This window comes from Physella acuta, unplaced genomic scaffold (genome assembly GCF_028476545.2).
Source record: "Physella acuta isolate Inbredline_101_S28 unplaced genomic scaffold, ASM2847654v3 ptg000810l, whole genome shotgun sequence".
NCBI lineage: Eukaryota > Metazoa > Mollusca > Gastropoda > Physidae > Physella > Physella acuta.
Window position 1 is genome coordinate 73,870 of NW_026732328.1, and position 18,811 is coordinate 92,680.

Here is an 18,811-nt window from a genome sequence, read left to right on the forward strand (position 1 = left end):
TATTTTCCTTTATTTACTTAATGCAACTTATAATAACCCCATATTTATACAAATATATATTTTATTAACTAATGAAATTATTTCAAGATAATCTAAGCTGGATTTTTTTTAGACTGAATGTATCTGACCAGTAGAGTGACCTACTTTATGAGCATCAATATTGACAGGCTGAATGTATCTGACCAGTAGAGTGACCTACTTTATGAGCATCAATATTGACAGGCTGAATGTATCTGACCAGTAGAGTGACCTACTTTATGAGCATCAATATTGACAGGCTGAATGTATCTGACCAGTAGAGTGACCTACTTTATGAGCATCAATATTGACAGGCTGAATGTATCTGAGCAGTAGAGTGACCTACTTTATGAGCATCAATATTGACAGTTGAATGTATCTGACCAGTAGAGTGACCTACTTTATGAGCATCAATATTGACAGGCTGAATGTATCTGACCAGTAGAGTGACCTACTTTATGAGCATCAATATTGACAGGCTGAATGTATCTGAGCAGTAGAGTGACCTACTTTATGAGCATCAATATTGACAGGCTGAATGTATCTGACCAGTAGAGTGACCTACTTTATGAGCATCAATATTGACAGGCTGAATGTATCTGAGCAGTAGAGTGACCTACTTTATGAGCATCAATATTGACAGGCTGAATGTATCTGACCAGTAGAGTGACCTACTTTATGAGCATCAATATTGACAGGCTGAATGTATCTGACCAGTAGAGTGACCTACTTTATGAGCATCAATATTGACAGGCTGAATGTATCTGACCAGTAGAGTGACCTACTTTATGAGCATCAATATTGACAGGCTGTTCAAAGTTTTCACGGCTGCACAAGGAGATGACACCATCGCTGTAGCCAACAGCAAATCTCCTGTCCTCCTCGTACCACGCAATCGATGTCACTGACACTGAAATAAATAATAGATGCTGCTGACACAAACAATAAACACAAGCACTGACATGGTGCAGTAAATCAAGAATTTGTAACAATTTTTTTTATCAACTTTTATTAAATCTAATTTTTGGCTTTAGCAAAAGGGACATAGCTCTGCCAAATAAAAATGGTGGTTGTAATAAAATATTGAATTTATAAAAACCCAACCTTTTAACCATATTAAAAGCCATTAAATAAAATCCCAAAATCAAGATGTAGCCAAAAAATAAGATATTTTACACAGCTATGGTTTATAGTTGACATGACGAAAAAATTATAAAGTTCCATTACCCTAATATAATTTGTATTTCTTTACAACAGACTTCAAAATGTAGGTATTGTTTAATATTCATGAGAAATTTATCATGTAAGTTAATTTAAAAATAAATCATATTACTATAGCTCCCTTATGTGAATTTTGAAAGCAGAAATAGCTAAACAAAAATTTGCAGTGCTATCATAAACAAAATAAAAAAAACCTAGCAAACAGTGGCGGGACAATCAAATACACAATCAAATACTTAGCCTAATCATTTTAATAGAAATAAGGAACTTGATATAATTCATGACAGATTTAAAGAAAACTGATTTCTAAATTACAATGTGATGAGCAATAAAACACTTTCAAATTCTTTTTAAATACAATAAATTAAATTTGTTTTGTTTTATAAGAATGTAAATAAAGAAACAAAACCAACCATTTCGACGTCTGCAATGCTCCAGGTCAAAACTCCTGTAGGTACTGCTGTCGATCATGTCAATGAAGCCAATGGTGCCGTCATGCCGACCAACCAGCAGCGAGTCGCCCAACAGCCCAATGCGTCCTTCAAACATTCCTTTGCTGCCTGGCCATGCTAGGGCTGTAACCCACTGAGGTTGTTCTATTAGATGACCTCTTCCACCTGCAGGAGTGGACAGTGTCAACAAATCTAGACCACAATCTGGCTGTACATTTTTGTTAGGTTCTAATATAGAAACAGCATGGTCTAATGGTAGAGCACATGCTTGCTAACAATTGATCTTAGGTTGTTCCTCCAACCAAATGAAGGGATGCACAAGAGGAGAAAATAAAGCCTAAGGAAAGTGGATGAAGAAATGGGTGCAAGATACACATAATACTTAAAAAATGTGAGAATTTCCATAACATCTCCCTTGCCTAAGAAAGGTTAAAATGGAGTAGAAATGTGAAGTTATTTTTTTATTTATTTAAATGAACTTCAAGTATTCACTAGTATATATATGTTATATTTATGAGCATGCATTTGTTGTGTTGTGTAGAACTATTGTTTCAACCCTTAAATGGTACCCATGGATTCAATATTTTATGGTTAGCAGTCAGGTGCTCTCCCATCCAACCATGCCATCCCATATTAAGCATTGGAATATCCTAAAATGTCTTCAAATGACATTTTATTGCGTTATGTGGGCCTATATTCTGCATGAGTATAAATGACATAACATGCTGAGAGTAACATAACTCACCTCCAATCATCCATATGTTGACGAGGTTGTCCATGCAACCAGCTGAGCGTAACATAACTCACCTCCAATCATCCATATGTCAACGAGGTGGTCCATGCAACCAGCTGAGAGTAACATAACTCACCTCCAATCATCCATATGTTGACGAGGTTGTCCATGCAACCAGCTGAGAGTAACATAACTCACCTCCAATCATCCATATGTCAACGAGGTGGTCCATGCAACCAGCTGAGAGTAAGATAACTCACCTCCAATCATCCATATGTTGACGAGGTTGTCCATACGACCAGCTGAGAGTAACATAACTCACCTCCAATCATCCATATGTTGACGAGGTTGTCCATACGACCAGCTGAGAGTAACATAACTCACCTCCAATCATCCATATGTTGACGAGGTTGTCCATGCAACCAGCTGAGAGTAACATAACTCACCTCCAATCATCCATATGTCAACGAGGTGGTCCATGCAACCAGCTGAGAGTAACATAACTCACCTCCAATCATCCATATGTTGACGAGGTTGTCCATGCAACCAGCCAACAGCTTGCCAGTGCTGCTCCAGCACACCATGTTGATCTGGTTGCCGTCCAGCTCCTCCACACTGTTCTCCCTGCCCCTGTTGAAGATGCAGGTCTGTTGCAGGAACTGATGGGTCTTGTTGGGTAGGCTCCATATCCTCACTGTGCCATCATAGCCACTACATGCAAAGAAAGTTAACTCAATTAGCACTGAAATGTTGTTTAAACACACTTAAGCAAACATTTTTTGTACTGAAATGGTGTTTACAATACACTTAGAGCTAATATAATATTAGCATTGAAAAAATGTTTCAAACACACTTATACGAACATAATATTAGCTATAAAATAAGAATCAAAATATATTTTATTTTATACTTAAGAGTAATGTGGATGAATTTATCAAAATGTTATGGTTGTTAGACTAGCCTGGATGCAAAAGCCTAACAAACAAATGTTTCGGTAGTTAAACTAACCTGGAAGCCAGGTAGCCTTTACGGGCGCTCCACCAGCACCCATTCAGTCTGTTTTGGTGACCTTCTAGTTTGACCAGTGGACAAGCTGGCATGTCCCCACCCAGGTCCACTTGGTTATCTGACCCTGCTGTCACTTGTTGACCATAAGCAGATAAGGCCTGTCAATTACACAACTCACATTTAGATTATCACATGCAGAGATTACACATCTCACATTTAGATTATCACATGCAGAGCTCAATCAATAAAGACAGAATTTAATCAAGTTAAAGAAAAAATAGAAATCAGAAATCCACAACACATTTATTAACCATCTTACCCGAACCAACTGTTTAGCTGACCACTGCCTGTGGTGTGGGGGCATACGGGCAGATATGACACAGGCAGATAGGGCATTGATCATTTGAAGGTGAGAGCACTTACTCAGGTCATTGGACGGAGATTCAGGTGGAGTGGGGGACACTGAAACAGCACCATTCATATTATAAAATAAAAGCCTTAATGAAAAAAATAAAAATAAAAAACACTTGTGTACTGCGATCAAGCCGTCTATTACCAGAGTGACAAAACAGTTTATAAATGTGTCATCAACATGTTCCCAATTGTGTATTTTTAGTCCAGTGAACTTGGTTTCTAAAGCTCTCAGGAGCCACCGGTTACATTCCTGCATTGTGTGCAACCTGTGGTTTGATTTAGGCATTTAATGTAGTAGCCCACCGTGTCCCTAGTGTAGGGTGCTCTTTTAAAAAAATATCGGCATCATATAACTCATAAAGGAGCCTAGGGAGCTCCAGTTCACTATGACAATTACAAGATGAAGATAATCTTTATAACAATGAGACAACTACAACATAAAGATCACCTTTGTCTGCAGAAAGTTGAGCCTGAAGAAGCTTGTAGCTCCAGCCCTTTTGGGCCAACAGGGAGACTAAAGCCTGGGTGACAGCAAATGCTGTGGACTCACCCCCACGGGGAGATGGGAGGAGTCTGTGGGTGGTGTGTTCTTCTATTCCACTTGTGCCCATCCCCATAGACGCCATCATTAGCTCCTACAACACAACAACAGGGTGAAACAGCATCTAGACAAACTTTCATTACTTGTAGTAACTTAAGTTACACTTTTTTATTTAGTACACCAGCCAATTTTTTTATAACTTCCACATATTATGCACTGTAACTGTTTTGAAAAGTCTAAAGTATAAATATAAAAAATGTTCAACAGACACACAACTTTTAAGTTATTTAGTTCAGATTTGTCTAAATGTTTCTTTTTCCATTGTATTGTAACAAAATGACAAAAAAAAAAACCAACACTGGCCTACCTAAAACAACCATTTGTTGTAAACCTAAATAACCAACTAAACCCACATACTTGAGTACAGAGCTGTATCAGCTGCTTCAGGGCAGCAGGGTTCTCCTCAATCAGAGCCCCAATGGCAGCCGTAAGATGGTTGAGGTGCTTGGCAGACTCGTCGTTGCGTGAGGACTTACACAGTAGCTCCATCTTCCCTGCCGCACACAGTGACATCAGCCTGACAATCTGCATGATGTCTGCCAGACCAATTTGCTCCAACGCAGCAGATAAACTACAAGCTTGGCCACTACAACAGTGGGAGGGAGGAGACATTGCTTTAAATTGTTATACTTCTAGTTAACATGCTTAAAAAACACAATGTCCATTTCGTTTTAATAAATTTGATTTTTAACAGGATTATATGTTACAGAAATTAATGGGAATTATTTTAATGTAGATTACACTATGGCACACATTTCTGTGCTTAAAGATAATACACAGCTTTTTTAAAAAAAACTACTTTATCTACACATATTTGAGTCAAACAATATGTCACCTGAAATATAATTTTAAAAAGTCAAGTTTAATTCTCCAAAACGTCTATTTGCTTGCTGTACATGTATACAAAATATGGCACCCACCTCTGTGCTAGAAATGAGAGTATCTTCATGCTGACCGCCCGTGCCACCAGTGTCTGGGCAGCGCTGACGGAGCTCCGCAGGGCCAAGACTTTATCAGACATCTTACTGAGGTGAGCTGCCTGCTCTCCCAGACTCTTCTGTTTGACATCACACTTGAGGCTTTTGGGTATAGCCCCAGATGTGACACCCATCAGGTACATGCTTGATATGGACGCTGCAGGTGTATTCAAACATGGTATACATGGTTCACATTAACCACAAGTACACATACAACTAAATTAACACAAGGTACTGTTGTTTTAAACATATTCCATAAGGAACCCTAAGCCTTAAATGAAGTGGATATAGGCTAAGAAAAACCAATAGAAACTTACGAAATAATGAAATATCTGGATTAGATCGACTTCCCAGTGATGAGACAGAGCCTAAAAATTATAAAAAATAAACTTATCTCCTTTATTGAGCAAACATTTTTGGCTTAACATACTCAGTTAGTTGCATTAAAATTATATTGTAGTTACAATTCATTTATAAAACAAAACTAAATTGTTGCAAGTGCTTTTTTTACATTCTTTCTTATAAACAAGAACTATTATTTATTCAACTGTAGGTTAGTGATCAAAAGATCAGGGAAAATACACAAAAAACTCATAATTTTTATCACAACCCATGCCTACTGTAATACAACTAAAATGCAAGTCATATAAAGCAAAGTGTAAAGGAAGTAAAAGTACATACCAGCCAGAGCTCCAGCATTAGACGGAGTTGTCTCCACACTGACTGTTGTTATAGTGCAGGCACCAAGGGGATCAAACTCTGTAAACCTCACTGGGTCTGGGATTGGTTTGTTCTCAGACAGTCCTAAGCGTGGCAGGAGTTTCTGGTGGTCAAGTGTGGGCAGAGCCTGCTGGTCATCTAGCGTCAGTGGCATTTCATCTTTTGGAACAGTCAACATTGTTACATTACTCAACTGGTACTTAAAAGATAACAGTAGAAAGTAGAAGCCATCAAGTTTATATAAAACTTTAATTAAACATGTAGAGACAACACTTCTGGGCACTGTCTTGTTCATAGCCACTGCCAGAACTACACAGAGACTAAACACTCAAGAACCATCACTTAGATAATATAAGGGAGGTAACAATAACTAACAAGACACAACAAATATTTTTTAGTTTAAAAAAAAGAAAAAAATGTGTATTAACTGAAATAGTTTTAAAATAAAGATTAGAGGTGGGGGTGAAGAATGGTGGAGGACAATGTAACCAACCTTCATGCTTGCCTTCTGACACACCCAGCAAGTCAGGGGCAGCTAAGCCAGCAAGCTGTGATGGGGTTACTGAACTTCTGTCAGAGCTGGACTGTGTGCCTGTTGCACCTCCACTGGCCTTGGCAGCTCTCTGTTCTTGGTGAGCCTGGGGTTAATAAGTGCAGTAAGGTAACAACTGTCTTTTTTTGTAGGACAATTACAGAACAAACAAACTGAGACTTTACGGAAAACAAAGTGAGACATTTTACCTGTATGGCGTTTTCCCGACAAGTTTGACACATGAGGTAGAAAGGTGTTCCAGTCCCACATGCACCATCAAACCAACCACTCTCATACAGGCCAAGACTGCGGTAACCATAGCCACGGCTGCTACCTAATGGTCACAGTATTTATATAGCTGTTATATAATGGTCACAATATTGATAGGGCAGTAATCTAATGGTGGCAGTATTTATTTAGCTATTATATGATGGTTGCAGTATTAATCTGGCTGTTATATAATGGTGACAGTATTTATATAGCTGTTAACTATTGGTAACAATATTTATGTGGCTTCTAATAGTATCTAATAGTAACAATATTTATCAAGTCAGATATACATCATTTTAAATGCTTAAAACTTGATAACAAAACAGCATAAAAATTTAAAACAGCAGTTAGATTACAAATCTATTATCTCTTTCTAAAATAAACTCTAAATAAAGAATGTAAAAGATTATGTACTGCCACAACCAAGAAAGATTAAACTAGAAAATGTAAAAAAAGACCTACAGTCACAGCCAAGATAAAAGGTCTAAAAAACCTTGACTAACTATGGAATGTAAAAGACCTACTGCCACAGCCAAGATAAAAGGTCTAAAAAGAGCTTGATTAAACTAGAAAATGAAAAAAATTACCTACAGTCACAGCCAAGATAAAAGGTCTAAAAAACCTTGACTAACTATGGAATGTAAAAGACCTACTGCCACAACCAAGAAAGAGGTCTAAAAAAAGCTTGATTAAACTAGAAAATGTAAAAAAAGACCTACAGTCACAGCCAAGATAAAAGGTCTAAAAAACCTTGACTAACTATGGAATGTAAAAGACCTACTGCCACAGCCAAGATAAAAGGTCTAAAAAGAGCTTGATTAAACTAGAAAATGTAAAAAAATTACCTACAGTCACAGCCAAGATAAAAGGTCTAAAAAACCTTGACTAACTATGGAATGTAAAAGACCTACTGCCACAACCAAGAAAGAGGTCTAAAAAAAGCTTGATTAAACTAGAAAATGTAAAAAATGACCAACAGTCACAGCCAAGATAAAAGGCCTAAAATAGCTCCATGACTACACAGGGAATGTAAAAGACCTACTGCCACAGCCAAGATAAAAGGTATAAAAAAGCTTGACTAACTATAGAATGTAAAAGACCTACTGCCACAGCCAGGGTGTGTGGTCCTCATGTGGTGATTGAAAGCTTGAACATCAATGTTGCAGATCTCACACTTGACAGTGTTGCTCTGTTCCAGCCTCCAGCGCTAGGGGCAAATTCAAAGTTCTTTTTTTACCATGTCAACATAACTTTATCAGCATTGTCCTGATGTAAACTAATTCATACATCGCTGATTTTGGTCAGTCAACCAGCAGTATTACTAACACTACAGCTAATGCACCAGTTGACCTGTGCTAACCTACAGCCAATTGACCAGTGCTTACATAGCCAATGTACCAGCGCAAGCACAACAACTAACACAGCCAATTGACCAGTGCTTACATAGCCAATGTACCAGCACTAACACTACAACTAACACAGCCACTCACCAAAACTGACATAGCCAATGTACCAGTGCTAACACTACAACTAACACAGCCACTCACCAAAACTGACATAGCCAATGTACCAGCGCAAACACAACAACTAACACAGCCACTCACCAAAACTGACATAGCCAATGTACCAGTGCTAACACTACAACTAACACAGCCACTCACCAAAACTGACATAGCCAATGTACCAGCGCAAACACAACAACTAACACAGCCACTCACCAAAACTGACATAGCCAATGTACCAGTGCTAACACTACAGCCACTCACCAAAACTGAAATAGCCAATGTACCAGCACTAACACTACAACTAACACAGCCACTCACCAAAACTGACATAGCCAATGTACCAGCGCTAACACTACAACTAACACAGCCACTCACCAAAACTGACATAGCCAATGTACCAGCGCTCACACTACAGCCACTCACCAAAACTCACATAGCCAATGTACCAGCGCTAACACTACAACTAACACTACAACCACTCACCAAAACTGACATAGCCAATGTACCAGCACTAACACTACAACTAACACTACAACCACTCACCAAAACTGACATAGCCAATGTACCAGCACTAACACTACAACTAACACTACAACCACTCACCAAAACTGACATAGCCAATGTACCAGCGCTAACACTACAACTAACACAGCCAATTGACCAGTGCTTACATAGCCACTGTACCAGCGCTAACACTACAACTAACACAGCCAATTGACCAGTGCTTACATAGCCACTGTACCAGCACTAACACTACAACACAGCCAATTGACCAGTGCTTACATAGCCACTGTACCAGCGCTAACACTACAACTAACACAGCCAATTGACCAGTGCTTACATAGCCACTGTACCAGCACTAACACTACAACTAACACAGCCAATTGACCAGTGCTTACATAGCCACTGTACCAGCGCTAACACTACAACTAACACAGCCAATTGACCAGTGCTTACATAGCCACTGTACCAGCACTAACACTACAACTAACACTACAGCCACTCACCAAAACTGACATAGCCTTGGCAGTTTCTCTAGCAGCCTCCAGGGACAAGCTGTCATCAAAGTCCTGACCATCCTCTAAAAAGAAATCCTCCTGAAGGTCAAAGTCGTCATAGATGTCAAACATTGGCCGTGCTTCTCCAACCTCCTGACGCCTTTCAGGGCGATTACTGCGCCGATCTCTGGCAGCTAAGTCAAACAAACAAAAATCACCAGCATTTTAAATGAATTGAACAACTCCATGCTGCACTAAAATATGATGAAAACCACAAAACAATTTTTAGAAATTGCATTTGTAAAAGGAAAATGGTTAGACAAATGCATCTAATTTTAAAAATAAAATTGCTAGAAATGGGTCAAAATTGAGTCACAAGATTTATTACAACCAACAAACAAACATTGTAAACTAATTGAAAAAAAAGTATGTTTTTATCTAGAAAATATAAATAAATCCTACTACAATTGTTTTGCATTAAGAAATGGCAGTCGGGCAACGAGGGAAAAAAGACAGCAGTCTGGGAACATAACCGTACACATTATAACACATAACATAAAAAATAAATGATTTTGGTTTGGTTGAATTCCCTTTAAAAATAAGACTACAAGCCAAACATAACAAATCAAATGAATAATTTTGGTTTGGTCGAAGACATTTATTAAAATGCTTTTACCAGCAGTGAGAAAACTCCGGATGTCGACATGTCTGCCACGGGTGAGGCGTCTGGGTCGCCTGGACAGACTGGGTCTTGGAAGCTCATCATACTCTTCAGTTTCTTCCTCAGAGTCCTCGCTGAGCATCAGACTGTCTAAGCGTTCAGACAAGGCCTCAATGGCCATCTCTCTAAATAGACAATAAGCCATATGTGTTTCATGTGTGGGACTGTGTGGTTGATAACTAACCCAAGGCCTCAATGGCCATCTCTCTAATTAGACAAATAATCCATATGTCATTCATGTGTGGGACTGTGTGGTTGATAACTAACCCAAGGCCTCAATGGCCATCTCTCTAATTAGACAAATAATCCATATGTCCTGTATTAGTATAAGTGGGATCAAGGGCTTGAGAAGATAGGAAATCCTTGTGTCAACCAATCTCTTAATGGGAATAGTGCTAATTGCACTTTCTCTTCATTGTGCAGAACACACACACACAAAAGAGGTCTACATGGCAATTTCTCTAATAAAATAATTCAGCTATATTTATTTCATTTTGATTTAAACTTACTGAAAAGAAAAAAATAGATAAAAAATTCAAGCAACATTGTAGGAAGGCTATATTATATATTTCAGAAAATAATACTTTTACCATCCAACAGTTTCTTATTGTTACATTAAAAAAGGTATTTAAAATGTAAGAAAAAAATATTGGCCAAGCCTTACCTTTCAGACACAAGAGGAGCCATGCCAATCTCCTCTGGTAGAATACTAAATGGGGGCATGCTGTCCCTCAGCCCAACATCCATGTCATGCAGGTCTGGGTCCTCTGGCTCTATGGGATGTTCTAGCATCCAGGTGGCTAGCAGGTTGGTGGAGCGGGCTGATACCTCCCTACCTGTGACACCTGTACACAGGTGACACAAACACATCAAGGTAAATTAAACGTTACACATTTACAATTTTGTGTGGTCGGATGGTAGAACATACAACTTCTAACCGAAGTTCTAATCCCTGAGTCCACCCAGCTCTAATGGGTACCTGACTGCCTTTAGGGACAGTACAAGTGGCTGGGGATCATGCTGAACACACTATCCCTTCATATGCCAGGTCACTAAAACAGGTAAACTCAACTTCACCTGCCACATGGACTGTTTGGTTCATAAGGGTGTACAATACTACAATTTACTTTACAGTTACTTTCAAGACCACAGGAAATTTTGTACTTGCATTTTTTATTTGACAAGCCTTAATACATAAAGATTTTTTTTAAATTAATTATTTCAATAGAAAAAAACTTCCAATGCCATACCTGTAGCTGTGAGAGCTTGCTTAATATGCTGAAGTCCAAAACCCATTTCCAGCAAGGGGGTCACTATTGGTGGCGGGGGAGGTGAGGGGGAACGAGATCTAATAGGATTAGGGGGCTGGGGTCTGCGAGCGGGAGTGGGTGTAGATGTGCATATCACAGGTACGCCACTCGGCTTCAGTGCATTTAACATACGCCTCGTAAACCCCCGCATGTCTTCAGCACTGAAAAGTTACATAGACTTTAATACGTAATTTTCTCTAGATATAATTATTAGACATACAGTTTGAATTAATGTTAATAAAGTATTAGGATAACTTGTCTCAGTTAAAAATATAAATATAACTAGAACAAGTTTTCATATTAATTAATAGTTAACTGTAGTCCTTAAACTTTTAGAATTATTTACAATAAACTTTATGAATTTATTATTCCATTTAGCAAATAATACAAGATATAGAAGCTACATAGACATAGTAAACAAAAAATTTGAGATGGCAACCTATCTTTTAAATTATCACTAACAGAAACAACCTAAACTGTTAGCATTGCATTTAAATTAAGCTACATGCATTAGCAAACAATGTAATACATTTTTATAGCAATTTGTTCCTTAAAGAAGCTGTGAAACAATGTACCATGAAACTGTGCATGTAATAAATAATTAATTATAGCAACATGTTCCTTAAATTAACAGTGAAAAAAATGTACCTAGAATTTGTGCATGTAATACATAGTAATAGCAAAATCTTCCTTATTTTAGCAGTGAAACAATGTACCTAGAACTTGTTCACATGTAATAAATAAATATAGCAACATGTTCCTAAAACTAGCAGTGAACTAATGTACCTAGAACTTGTTCACATGTAATAAATAAATATAGCAACATGTTCCTAAAACTAGTGGTGAAACAATGTACCTAGAACTTGTTCACATGTAATAAATAATCATAGCAACATGTTCCTAAAACTAGCGGTGAAACAATGTTCCTAGAACTTGTTCACATGTAATAAATAAATATAGCAACATGTTCCTTAAGTTAGCAGAGAAACAATGTACCTAGAACTTGTTCGCATGTACTGCAGGATGGAAGTTTGGTGACTAGTTCCAAAGGCTGAGGAGGTGTCACTCCCATCAGCGGATGAAGCCATGCCGGGCATGTGGGTGTCACTGGCCTGCATCTTTTTGGGCACAGCCATTGGTAAATCATTGAGATGCAGGTCAAGTCGCCTTTTGCTCATGGTTGACAGAGAGGTTACTTTGTCTGTTCAAACAATAAACAACAGACATGTGTAGTCATGGTGACATGGACAATAACAAAAGACATCTGACAATAAACATACCTTCATGATGATATGGAAAATGACAAGAAATTATTTTGTATGATGTCAAAGAAATTATCAACCAACATATATATGTCAATGGTAACATGGACAATACAAACAAGCATTTGCCAGATACAATCGTTAAATAAACATTACCTAACTCTGACAATATTGTATATCTGTTTGTTTGTTATTTTTCCTAAAGAGAAAGCTGTAAGCATTTTTTTTTTTAAACTCATGATGCTTAACTGACTGTCAATATATATCTATAAGTTAGGCTTACATTAAAATTTAACAAAAACTGATTGATCAGAATTTAGAAATAAGAAAAGGTTTATTACCTTCAAGGGACATAACTCCCAATCTATCCTCAGCAATGTGCTGTATAATGGAGCTATGCAACACACTAAAAGCTCTCTCAATTTCAGTCAGTGGAACAGCCCTTTTGAATGGGGAAGGGTAGGTTGAGCGGGTCACAAACAGCCTCATCATCTGTCTGAGGGAGGCTTTCATGGCCTCATCCTTGTGGATCCCCAGTGAATCCAGGAGCTGTTTCTCCACCACGTTGTCCTTGGAGCCAATCCTGGGCACAAGCAGCAGCTCCGCAAACCTCTCGCTGGAGGCCAGGACCGACAGTGCCTTGACGGCTGACAACTGGAGGGCGGCGAACTTCAAGACATGAATTTCTTTTTCCCTGTTCATCTTCTCTGGGCTGAAGCTGGGCAGGTCAGAGGATGGCGCGTGAGGTTTACTGTAATTTGGAACTCTGTGAGACCGGTCGTCGTCTGCAGGTAAGGTGTTGGGTTTGGTAGCTCCAGGTGGTTTAGTGGACGCGGATGGCTCAACTAAAGGTGTACTGGAGAACTCTGAAATAGGGAAGTCTGATACAAAGGCAGAGTCGATCTCAGGTTCCGTTCTAACTGACTGGGAAGTCTCTGGTTTGGAGTTCTGTGAAGCCGTGGACGTCTGACTGCCCAGTTGGGAGAGCCGGTCCAGGTCTGAATTGAGGTTCATCTCAGATGAGCTGATGGGGTGGGCGAGTTTCTGGGGGGAGGTGGCCGTGATGGTTGTGTCAGCAGAGTCCACGCTGACGGCCCTCATCTCTCTCCTCATGATGGCTCGGGGTGGCTCTAAGATGCTGTAGCTATCCATTGGGGAGAACACCGGGTAACGATTCCCCTGCCTGCACACTTCCTCGGCTGCTGATTTTTTATCAGCGTTGTGGTCTGGTGCGCTGAGGTCCTCGTCCAGCATAGCAGAGATGTCCCTGTCCAGTTCTCTCATCAGCAGCTCGGACCTTTCTTTAGTTCGTTGTCTGGCTGCTGAATCAACAAAGACAGTGCTGTAACTTCTAACTAACTTATTACAAAAATATTTATATAGATTCAATTTTTTTCAAACCAACTTGCATTATCTAGTGTACTAAGTGGCCTGAATACATACACTTCATAAAATGGTTTTACATAGGAGGCGGCATAGTCTAATGGTACAACGCATGCTTGCTAAACCACATAAATAGACTCAAGACCATAGATCTTATCCAGCCCAACAGCCGCTTAAACCCAAACTAGGTGATGCAATGCAATAGGGAAGAAACCAAAAGCCTGGAGGAAAACATGAGTCTAGCGGCTGGAAGATGGGTGAGGAAGATGTTTGATTCTTTATCCTGTCCTGGTCTACATTGGTTGCTCTGGTAGTAGTGACTATCTACAAGAGAGAGGGAGAGAGATGGTATTGTTACCTGCAACAGCCTCCATCTCCTGCTGGTCCCTGTGCTTCTCCAGGTCCCCAGGCCTGAAGGTGGCGCTGTCCGAGCGTGTCCTTGAGTCCCTCAGGAAAGCTATTTTAACCAGAGCATCCAGGTGGTGAGACTGGAAGCCTGACAGCAGGGACACATCAAAGATTTCTCCTTCCATGGGTTCCAAATTTGACAGAACAGTATCACTGAAACAGAGAAACACAACATTGTTTTATTTGTATGTTTTACATTTTGAGCATTTCAAAACAAACAGTTACATTATTTTGTTGACCTCAAGAAAGTATACGTGGTATAAAATACAGGGTAGGACATAATCAACATTATGTATTTCATTACAAATGGCTGAAAAATAGACTTGCAAAGGGAAGTCAACTGCCATTACCTGACAGTGCTATCCCCTTCATCCCACTGTACTTTTGCTGTGATTGCTGCTTCTCTAGGTAGGCCTAACACAATGCCCTTCTTGCCTGTAGCTTTATGGATACATCTACCTCCAATTCTTAAGCCATGATCCACACCCCCAATAACAGCCAAACATGGCCAAATCTGAGAAAATATAAAAATAACAGCACATTAAATTTAAACATTGAACATAAGAGAAAAATCTGAAAAGCTAATAATCTTGTCTGTATAGAGAAAATGGTATGTACAAGAGGAAACTGTCCAAAACCTTTTCAGTTTAATGAAGTGTAAAGCAGGTATATAGACCAGGTAGTTTTGGCCTGGTGGAACTACTCACACTGTTGCAGGCTTGTTCCAGCTTTAGGTTGTCAACAGGGCAGGCCAGGTGACTGTCTCGACTCATTTTTTTCTCATGTTTCAGTTTATCCTTCTTTTTCTCACTCTCTTTTTTTGCTGAAATAAAGATATGTTTAAAACTAGAACACAATGCCGCAAGATATTTACAAGATTTTTTTAGTCTTCTAGTTTTAGCAAAATGTGATGAAAATTGATTTAGCTCAGAAGAACAAAACCCTAAAATATAATCGCTTACACATTTCTACTGTAAATATGATGGAATATGTAGGTCTTTTTTCTCCGAGCAAAATCAGTTTTGTCAAACTCAATTTCATATAATAATTATTAAAAAAAAAACCTAAAAGAAGAGCCCAGGGTTGATCATTTCTATGAGTTTTGTGCTATTAGCTGCCTTTAATTTACTCGACTAATATCAGGTATTCAACAGACTTGCTAAAGGCTTTTGGTTAGCAAACAGGTTCCGTACCACTTCTTTCTATTCTAACCTCTAAAGGATTGTAAATTATTTTATCCCCTTTAAACAATTGAATATTTTGAGAGCTATGCTTCTAAACAAAACTGCAAAAATAAACTATTTGACTATTATTCTTTAGAAAAGGAAGTTTTTCTTCTAATGGAGATTTCTTAATTAGGGTGATCGGAAAGATGAGCATGGAAAACTGCACAAAAAGTGTGCAAGGGCATTTTTGTTTTCTTAAATCAAGCATTTATGTTCACTGGCTAAGAATGACATGTACATTGTAGCATAATAAAACATTTTTCAATGAAATATGACAAAATTAATGTATTTGTGCATTTTTCTGTTAGCATAGTTTTCCGTTTGTACATTTTTCTGGTAACTCTTAATTAGCTAAAGTAAAAATGAGGACTAACGTTTCTCTTCATTGTTAGAGCTACACACTGGAGCTTCTGTCTTCTCCTCACAGCTGTCACTGGTCTTGTTCTCATCATCCCGACCCCTCTGGGAGAACATCTTGTCCCCCACAGCTGGACTCTGTTGCATCTCCGTGGTCCAGCCATGCAGGGCCTGCAACTCCTGACACATGTGCTCGCTGATGGAGCTGGCCCACGCTGGCACACTGTGGAGGCTGCGGATCAGGTTGATCATGGACTCTGTCATCACGGCCACAGACGGGGCGCACATGGGGGACCCGGCCAACAGCTCCCTAGGGCTCTCTCTCAGATGCATGTCTGTGATTTTCACCTAAGATACACACAGGTAAGTTTTGTAACCACTTCTTGACCTTAGTAGCTCTTGCTATGGACAAGCCAGGAGCAGGGTGGCTGGAAGTAGACCCCTGACATAGCCCAAAAATATCTAATCATGTGCTATAGGGCCAAATGTGGATGAACCATCACAATTTAGGAAATACCAACATGTTTAGATGGGGAGCAGTTTGCAGATTTGCTTCAAAATGGTCTGAACCCTGACAATCTAGAAAATCCTAACATGCTTGAATGAGGAGCAGTTGCAGACTGACTTCACTATAGTCTGAACCCTTACATTCTAGGAACTCCCTACATGTTCAGATGGGGAGTAGCTGGCAGATGCTCCAATTTCTTCTTGCAGAAGCATCTGACCCCCCAAGAGTGAGCAAAGTACACACCACTTGACTGACATAAAAGATGACCTACCTTCTCCCCAGGGCTACTACTGTAAAATGTGACACAGGGGTACAACTCCGTAGCATCAACATCTTCAAATGCCAGTCGCGGTTCCTAAACACAGCAATAACAAATTTTAAAATTAAATATCAGATTACCATCATAAATATTCTTTAAAAACAGCTACTTCAACTAACCACAAAGGCCAAAACATCATTGCTTTAAAAGATATACCTTTTATTTTGCTTAACAAAATTTAAAAAAAAGTATAAGTTGTAAGAAAATAAGTGCCAACGAACCTCTGCATTTTTTGCAAAGGCCAGAGTTCTAGCATCCATATCTAGTATGACTGTGATGTAATCCCCTTGGGTGAAGCTGGACAGTGTGGAGCTGGTTTCTCCGTTGTGGTACAGGTTGCCGCTGTAGGCACGGTACAGCCACATGTCCCCAGTGGTGCGGTGACCACAGTCTCGGACAGGCCATTTGGACACACCCACACAGGTGCCCTCGTTACCACGATTCTCTCGAACTATCAAGAACTATTAAAACCACAATAAATAAACAATGTCTCAATAATTTTAACAATTAAATTATATAGACAGGTATGTTAAATTGTAGTTGAGTGACAAAGGCTTTTAACAGTATTGGAATAACAAGGGAGTTTAAAAGTGATTTTGACAGTTTTAGCGAAAGAAGCAAAACTGAAACAAACTAAGTATAAATAAAAACCTATAATAACACAAATACATAAAACATGAGAAAATAAACACAAGTTTTTTTAGCTATTAAATTAAAAGTGTTAGTCGCAAATTTATTTAAGAGAATATTTTTTGTGTGTTTAAAAGCAAGTTACTGTAAAATTTCATGTTTGTTTTATATTTTACTATTTAGAATAGAGCCAATGTGAAGATGTAAGAGTAAGTTGGCTGTTCTTCAGTTGACATCCCTCGTGACTCAAATAGCTTGTTATATACCCAATCGACTTAATATGGCAAAAATGACCTGATTAAATTTACTCTATAAAGGCATTATCTGCCCCTTATTTTCATACATCTCTAATATTTGTAAATGACCTCTGACAGGTGACTAATTGGGAGATTGCTAGTACCTAGTTATGTCCAATTTGGTTAACATGTATAGTAATGAACTTAAATGACTAATTAAATATCTAATAACATTAGAAAAACATCTGTAAAGTTTAAAATAACTTATTCCACTATGAATGGGTGAAAATTGAGCTACTAAATTAGACCACAAGCAATCAACCATTGTAAAAACAATAAAAAGTTACTCCATATATTCCATCAGACTAAAGATTCTCTGGCCATTTTCTTAACAAAATAAATCATAATCTCAATTAATTATTTACATTAAGCACATTGAATGATATTTAGAATGATAAAAGCCTAACTTACCTTCCACTGATAGCAGCCAGAAGTCATGACAGTACTGCCCAGCCCATAACCCCGACCCCCTGACCCATGAACTAGGGTGTGGCCAGTCTCCACCGTACACGCCACGCAGCGGTCAGCATCAAACGCAGCACTGGGAATCACCACGCTGTCCAGAGACGGACAACCGGTCGATGACCCGGCGGTCAGGGCCAAGAGAGCAGGTAGAGAACTCTGCTCCGAGGTGGGGGTGGAGCTGTTGGAATCTGGTGCCGGCCTGCTCCCAGACTGCTGCTGCTTGCCCTTGGTGGCCTCAATCTGTGTGATGAGGAAGTTTCTCTTCTTCTCTGCGCAGGTGATGGCTTTAGTTACAGGTATGTTCCACATCATGCTGGCCAGGCTAGAGAACAGGATATTCACCACCTGTCCAGGTAATCAAAAGAACCGCGATGTATCGCATGTGTGAATAATATAATGATATGGTGTTAAAATATTAATGTATCATCAGATAAATAGTAAAAAATAATATTTCAGGCAAAGACATATTTTAAATCA

The 18,811-nt window shown here is 39.0% G+C and overlaps 1 protein-coding gene across 5 annotated transcripts in view; it reads right to left on the reverse strand.

Moving 5' to 3' along the window:
- Positions 1-18,811, reverse strand: part of LOC131951387 (putative E3 ubiquitin-protein ligase HERC1) — a 65,493-nt gene that overhangs the window by 19,223 nt on the left and 27,459 nt on the right. For 4 of the 5 annotated variants that reach the window (XM_059313781.1, XM_059313783.1, XM_059313784.1 and 1 more), the window contains exons 36-61: positions 18,281-18,679; positions 17,165-17,404; positions 16,896-16,979; positions 16,134-16,464; positions 15,241-15,356; positions 14,884-15,047; positions 14,484-14,686; positions 13,084-14,064; positions 12,477-12,681; positions 11,421-11,641; positions 10,835-11,015; positions 10,126-10,295; positions 9,459-9,643; positions 8,047-8,153; positions 6,886-7,006; positions 6,638-6,782; positions 6,106-6,303; positions 5,742-5,792; positions 5,368-5,581; positions 4,805-5,033; positions 4,295-4,481; positions 3,752-3,894; positions 3,433-3,590; positions 2,933-3,135; positions 1,653-1,856; positions 804-928 (exon numbers count right to left, since the gene is read on the reverse strand). In XM_059313781.1, coding sequence (XP_059169764.1) covers positions 804-928; positions 1,653-1,856; positions 2,933-3,135; positions 3,433-3,590; positions 3,752-3,894; positions 4,295-4,481; positions 4,805-5,033; positions 5,368-5,581; positions 5,742-5,792; positions 6,106-6,303; positions 6,638-6,782; positions 6,886-7,006; positions 8,047-8,153; positions 9,459-9,643; positions 10,126-10,295; positions 10,835-11,015; positions 11,421-11,641; positions 12,477-12,681; positions 13,084-14,064; positions 14,484-14,686; positions 14,884-15,047; positions 15,241-15,356; positions 16,134-16,464; positions 16,896-16,979; positions 17,165-17,404; positions 18,281-18,679 — 5,565 coding nt within the window. The remainder of the gene's footprint in view (positions 1-803; positions 929-1,652; positions 1,857-2,932; positions 3,136-3,432; positions 3,591-3,751; positions 3,895-4,294; positions 4,482-4,804; positions 5,034-5,367; positions 5,582-5,741; positions 5,793-6,105; positions 6,304-6,637; positions 6,783-6,885; positions 7,007-8,046; positions 8,154-9,458; positions 9,644-10,125; positions 10,296-10,834; positions 11,016-11,420; positions 11,642-12,476; positions 12,682-13,083; positions 14,065-14,483; positions 14,687-14,883; positions 15,048-15,240; positions 15,357-16,133; positions 16,465-16,895; positions 16,980-17,164; positions 17,405-18,280; positions 18,680-18,811) is intronic. The other variant, XM_059313782.1, reaches the window with a different exon arrangement.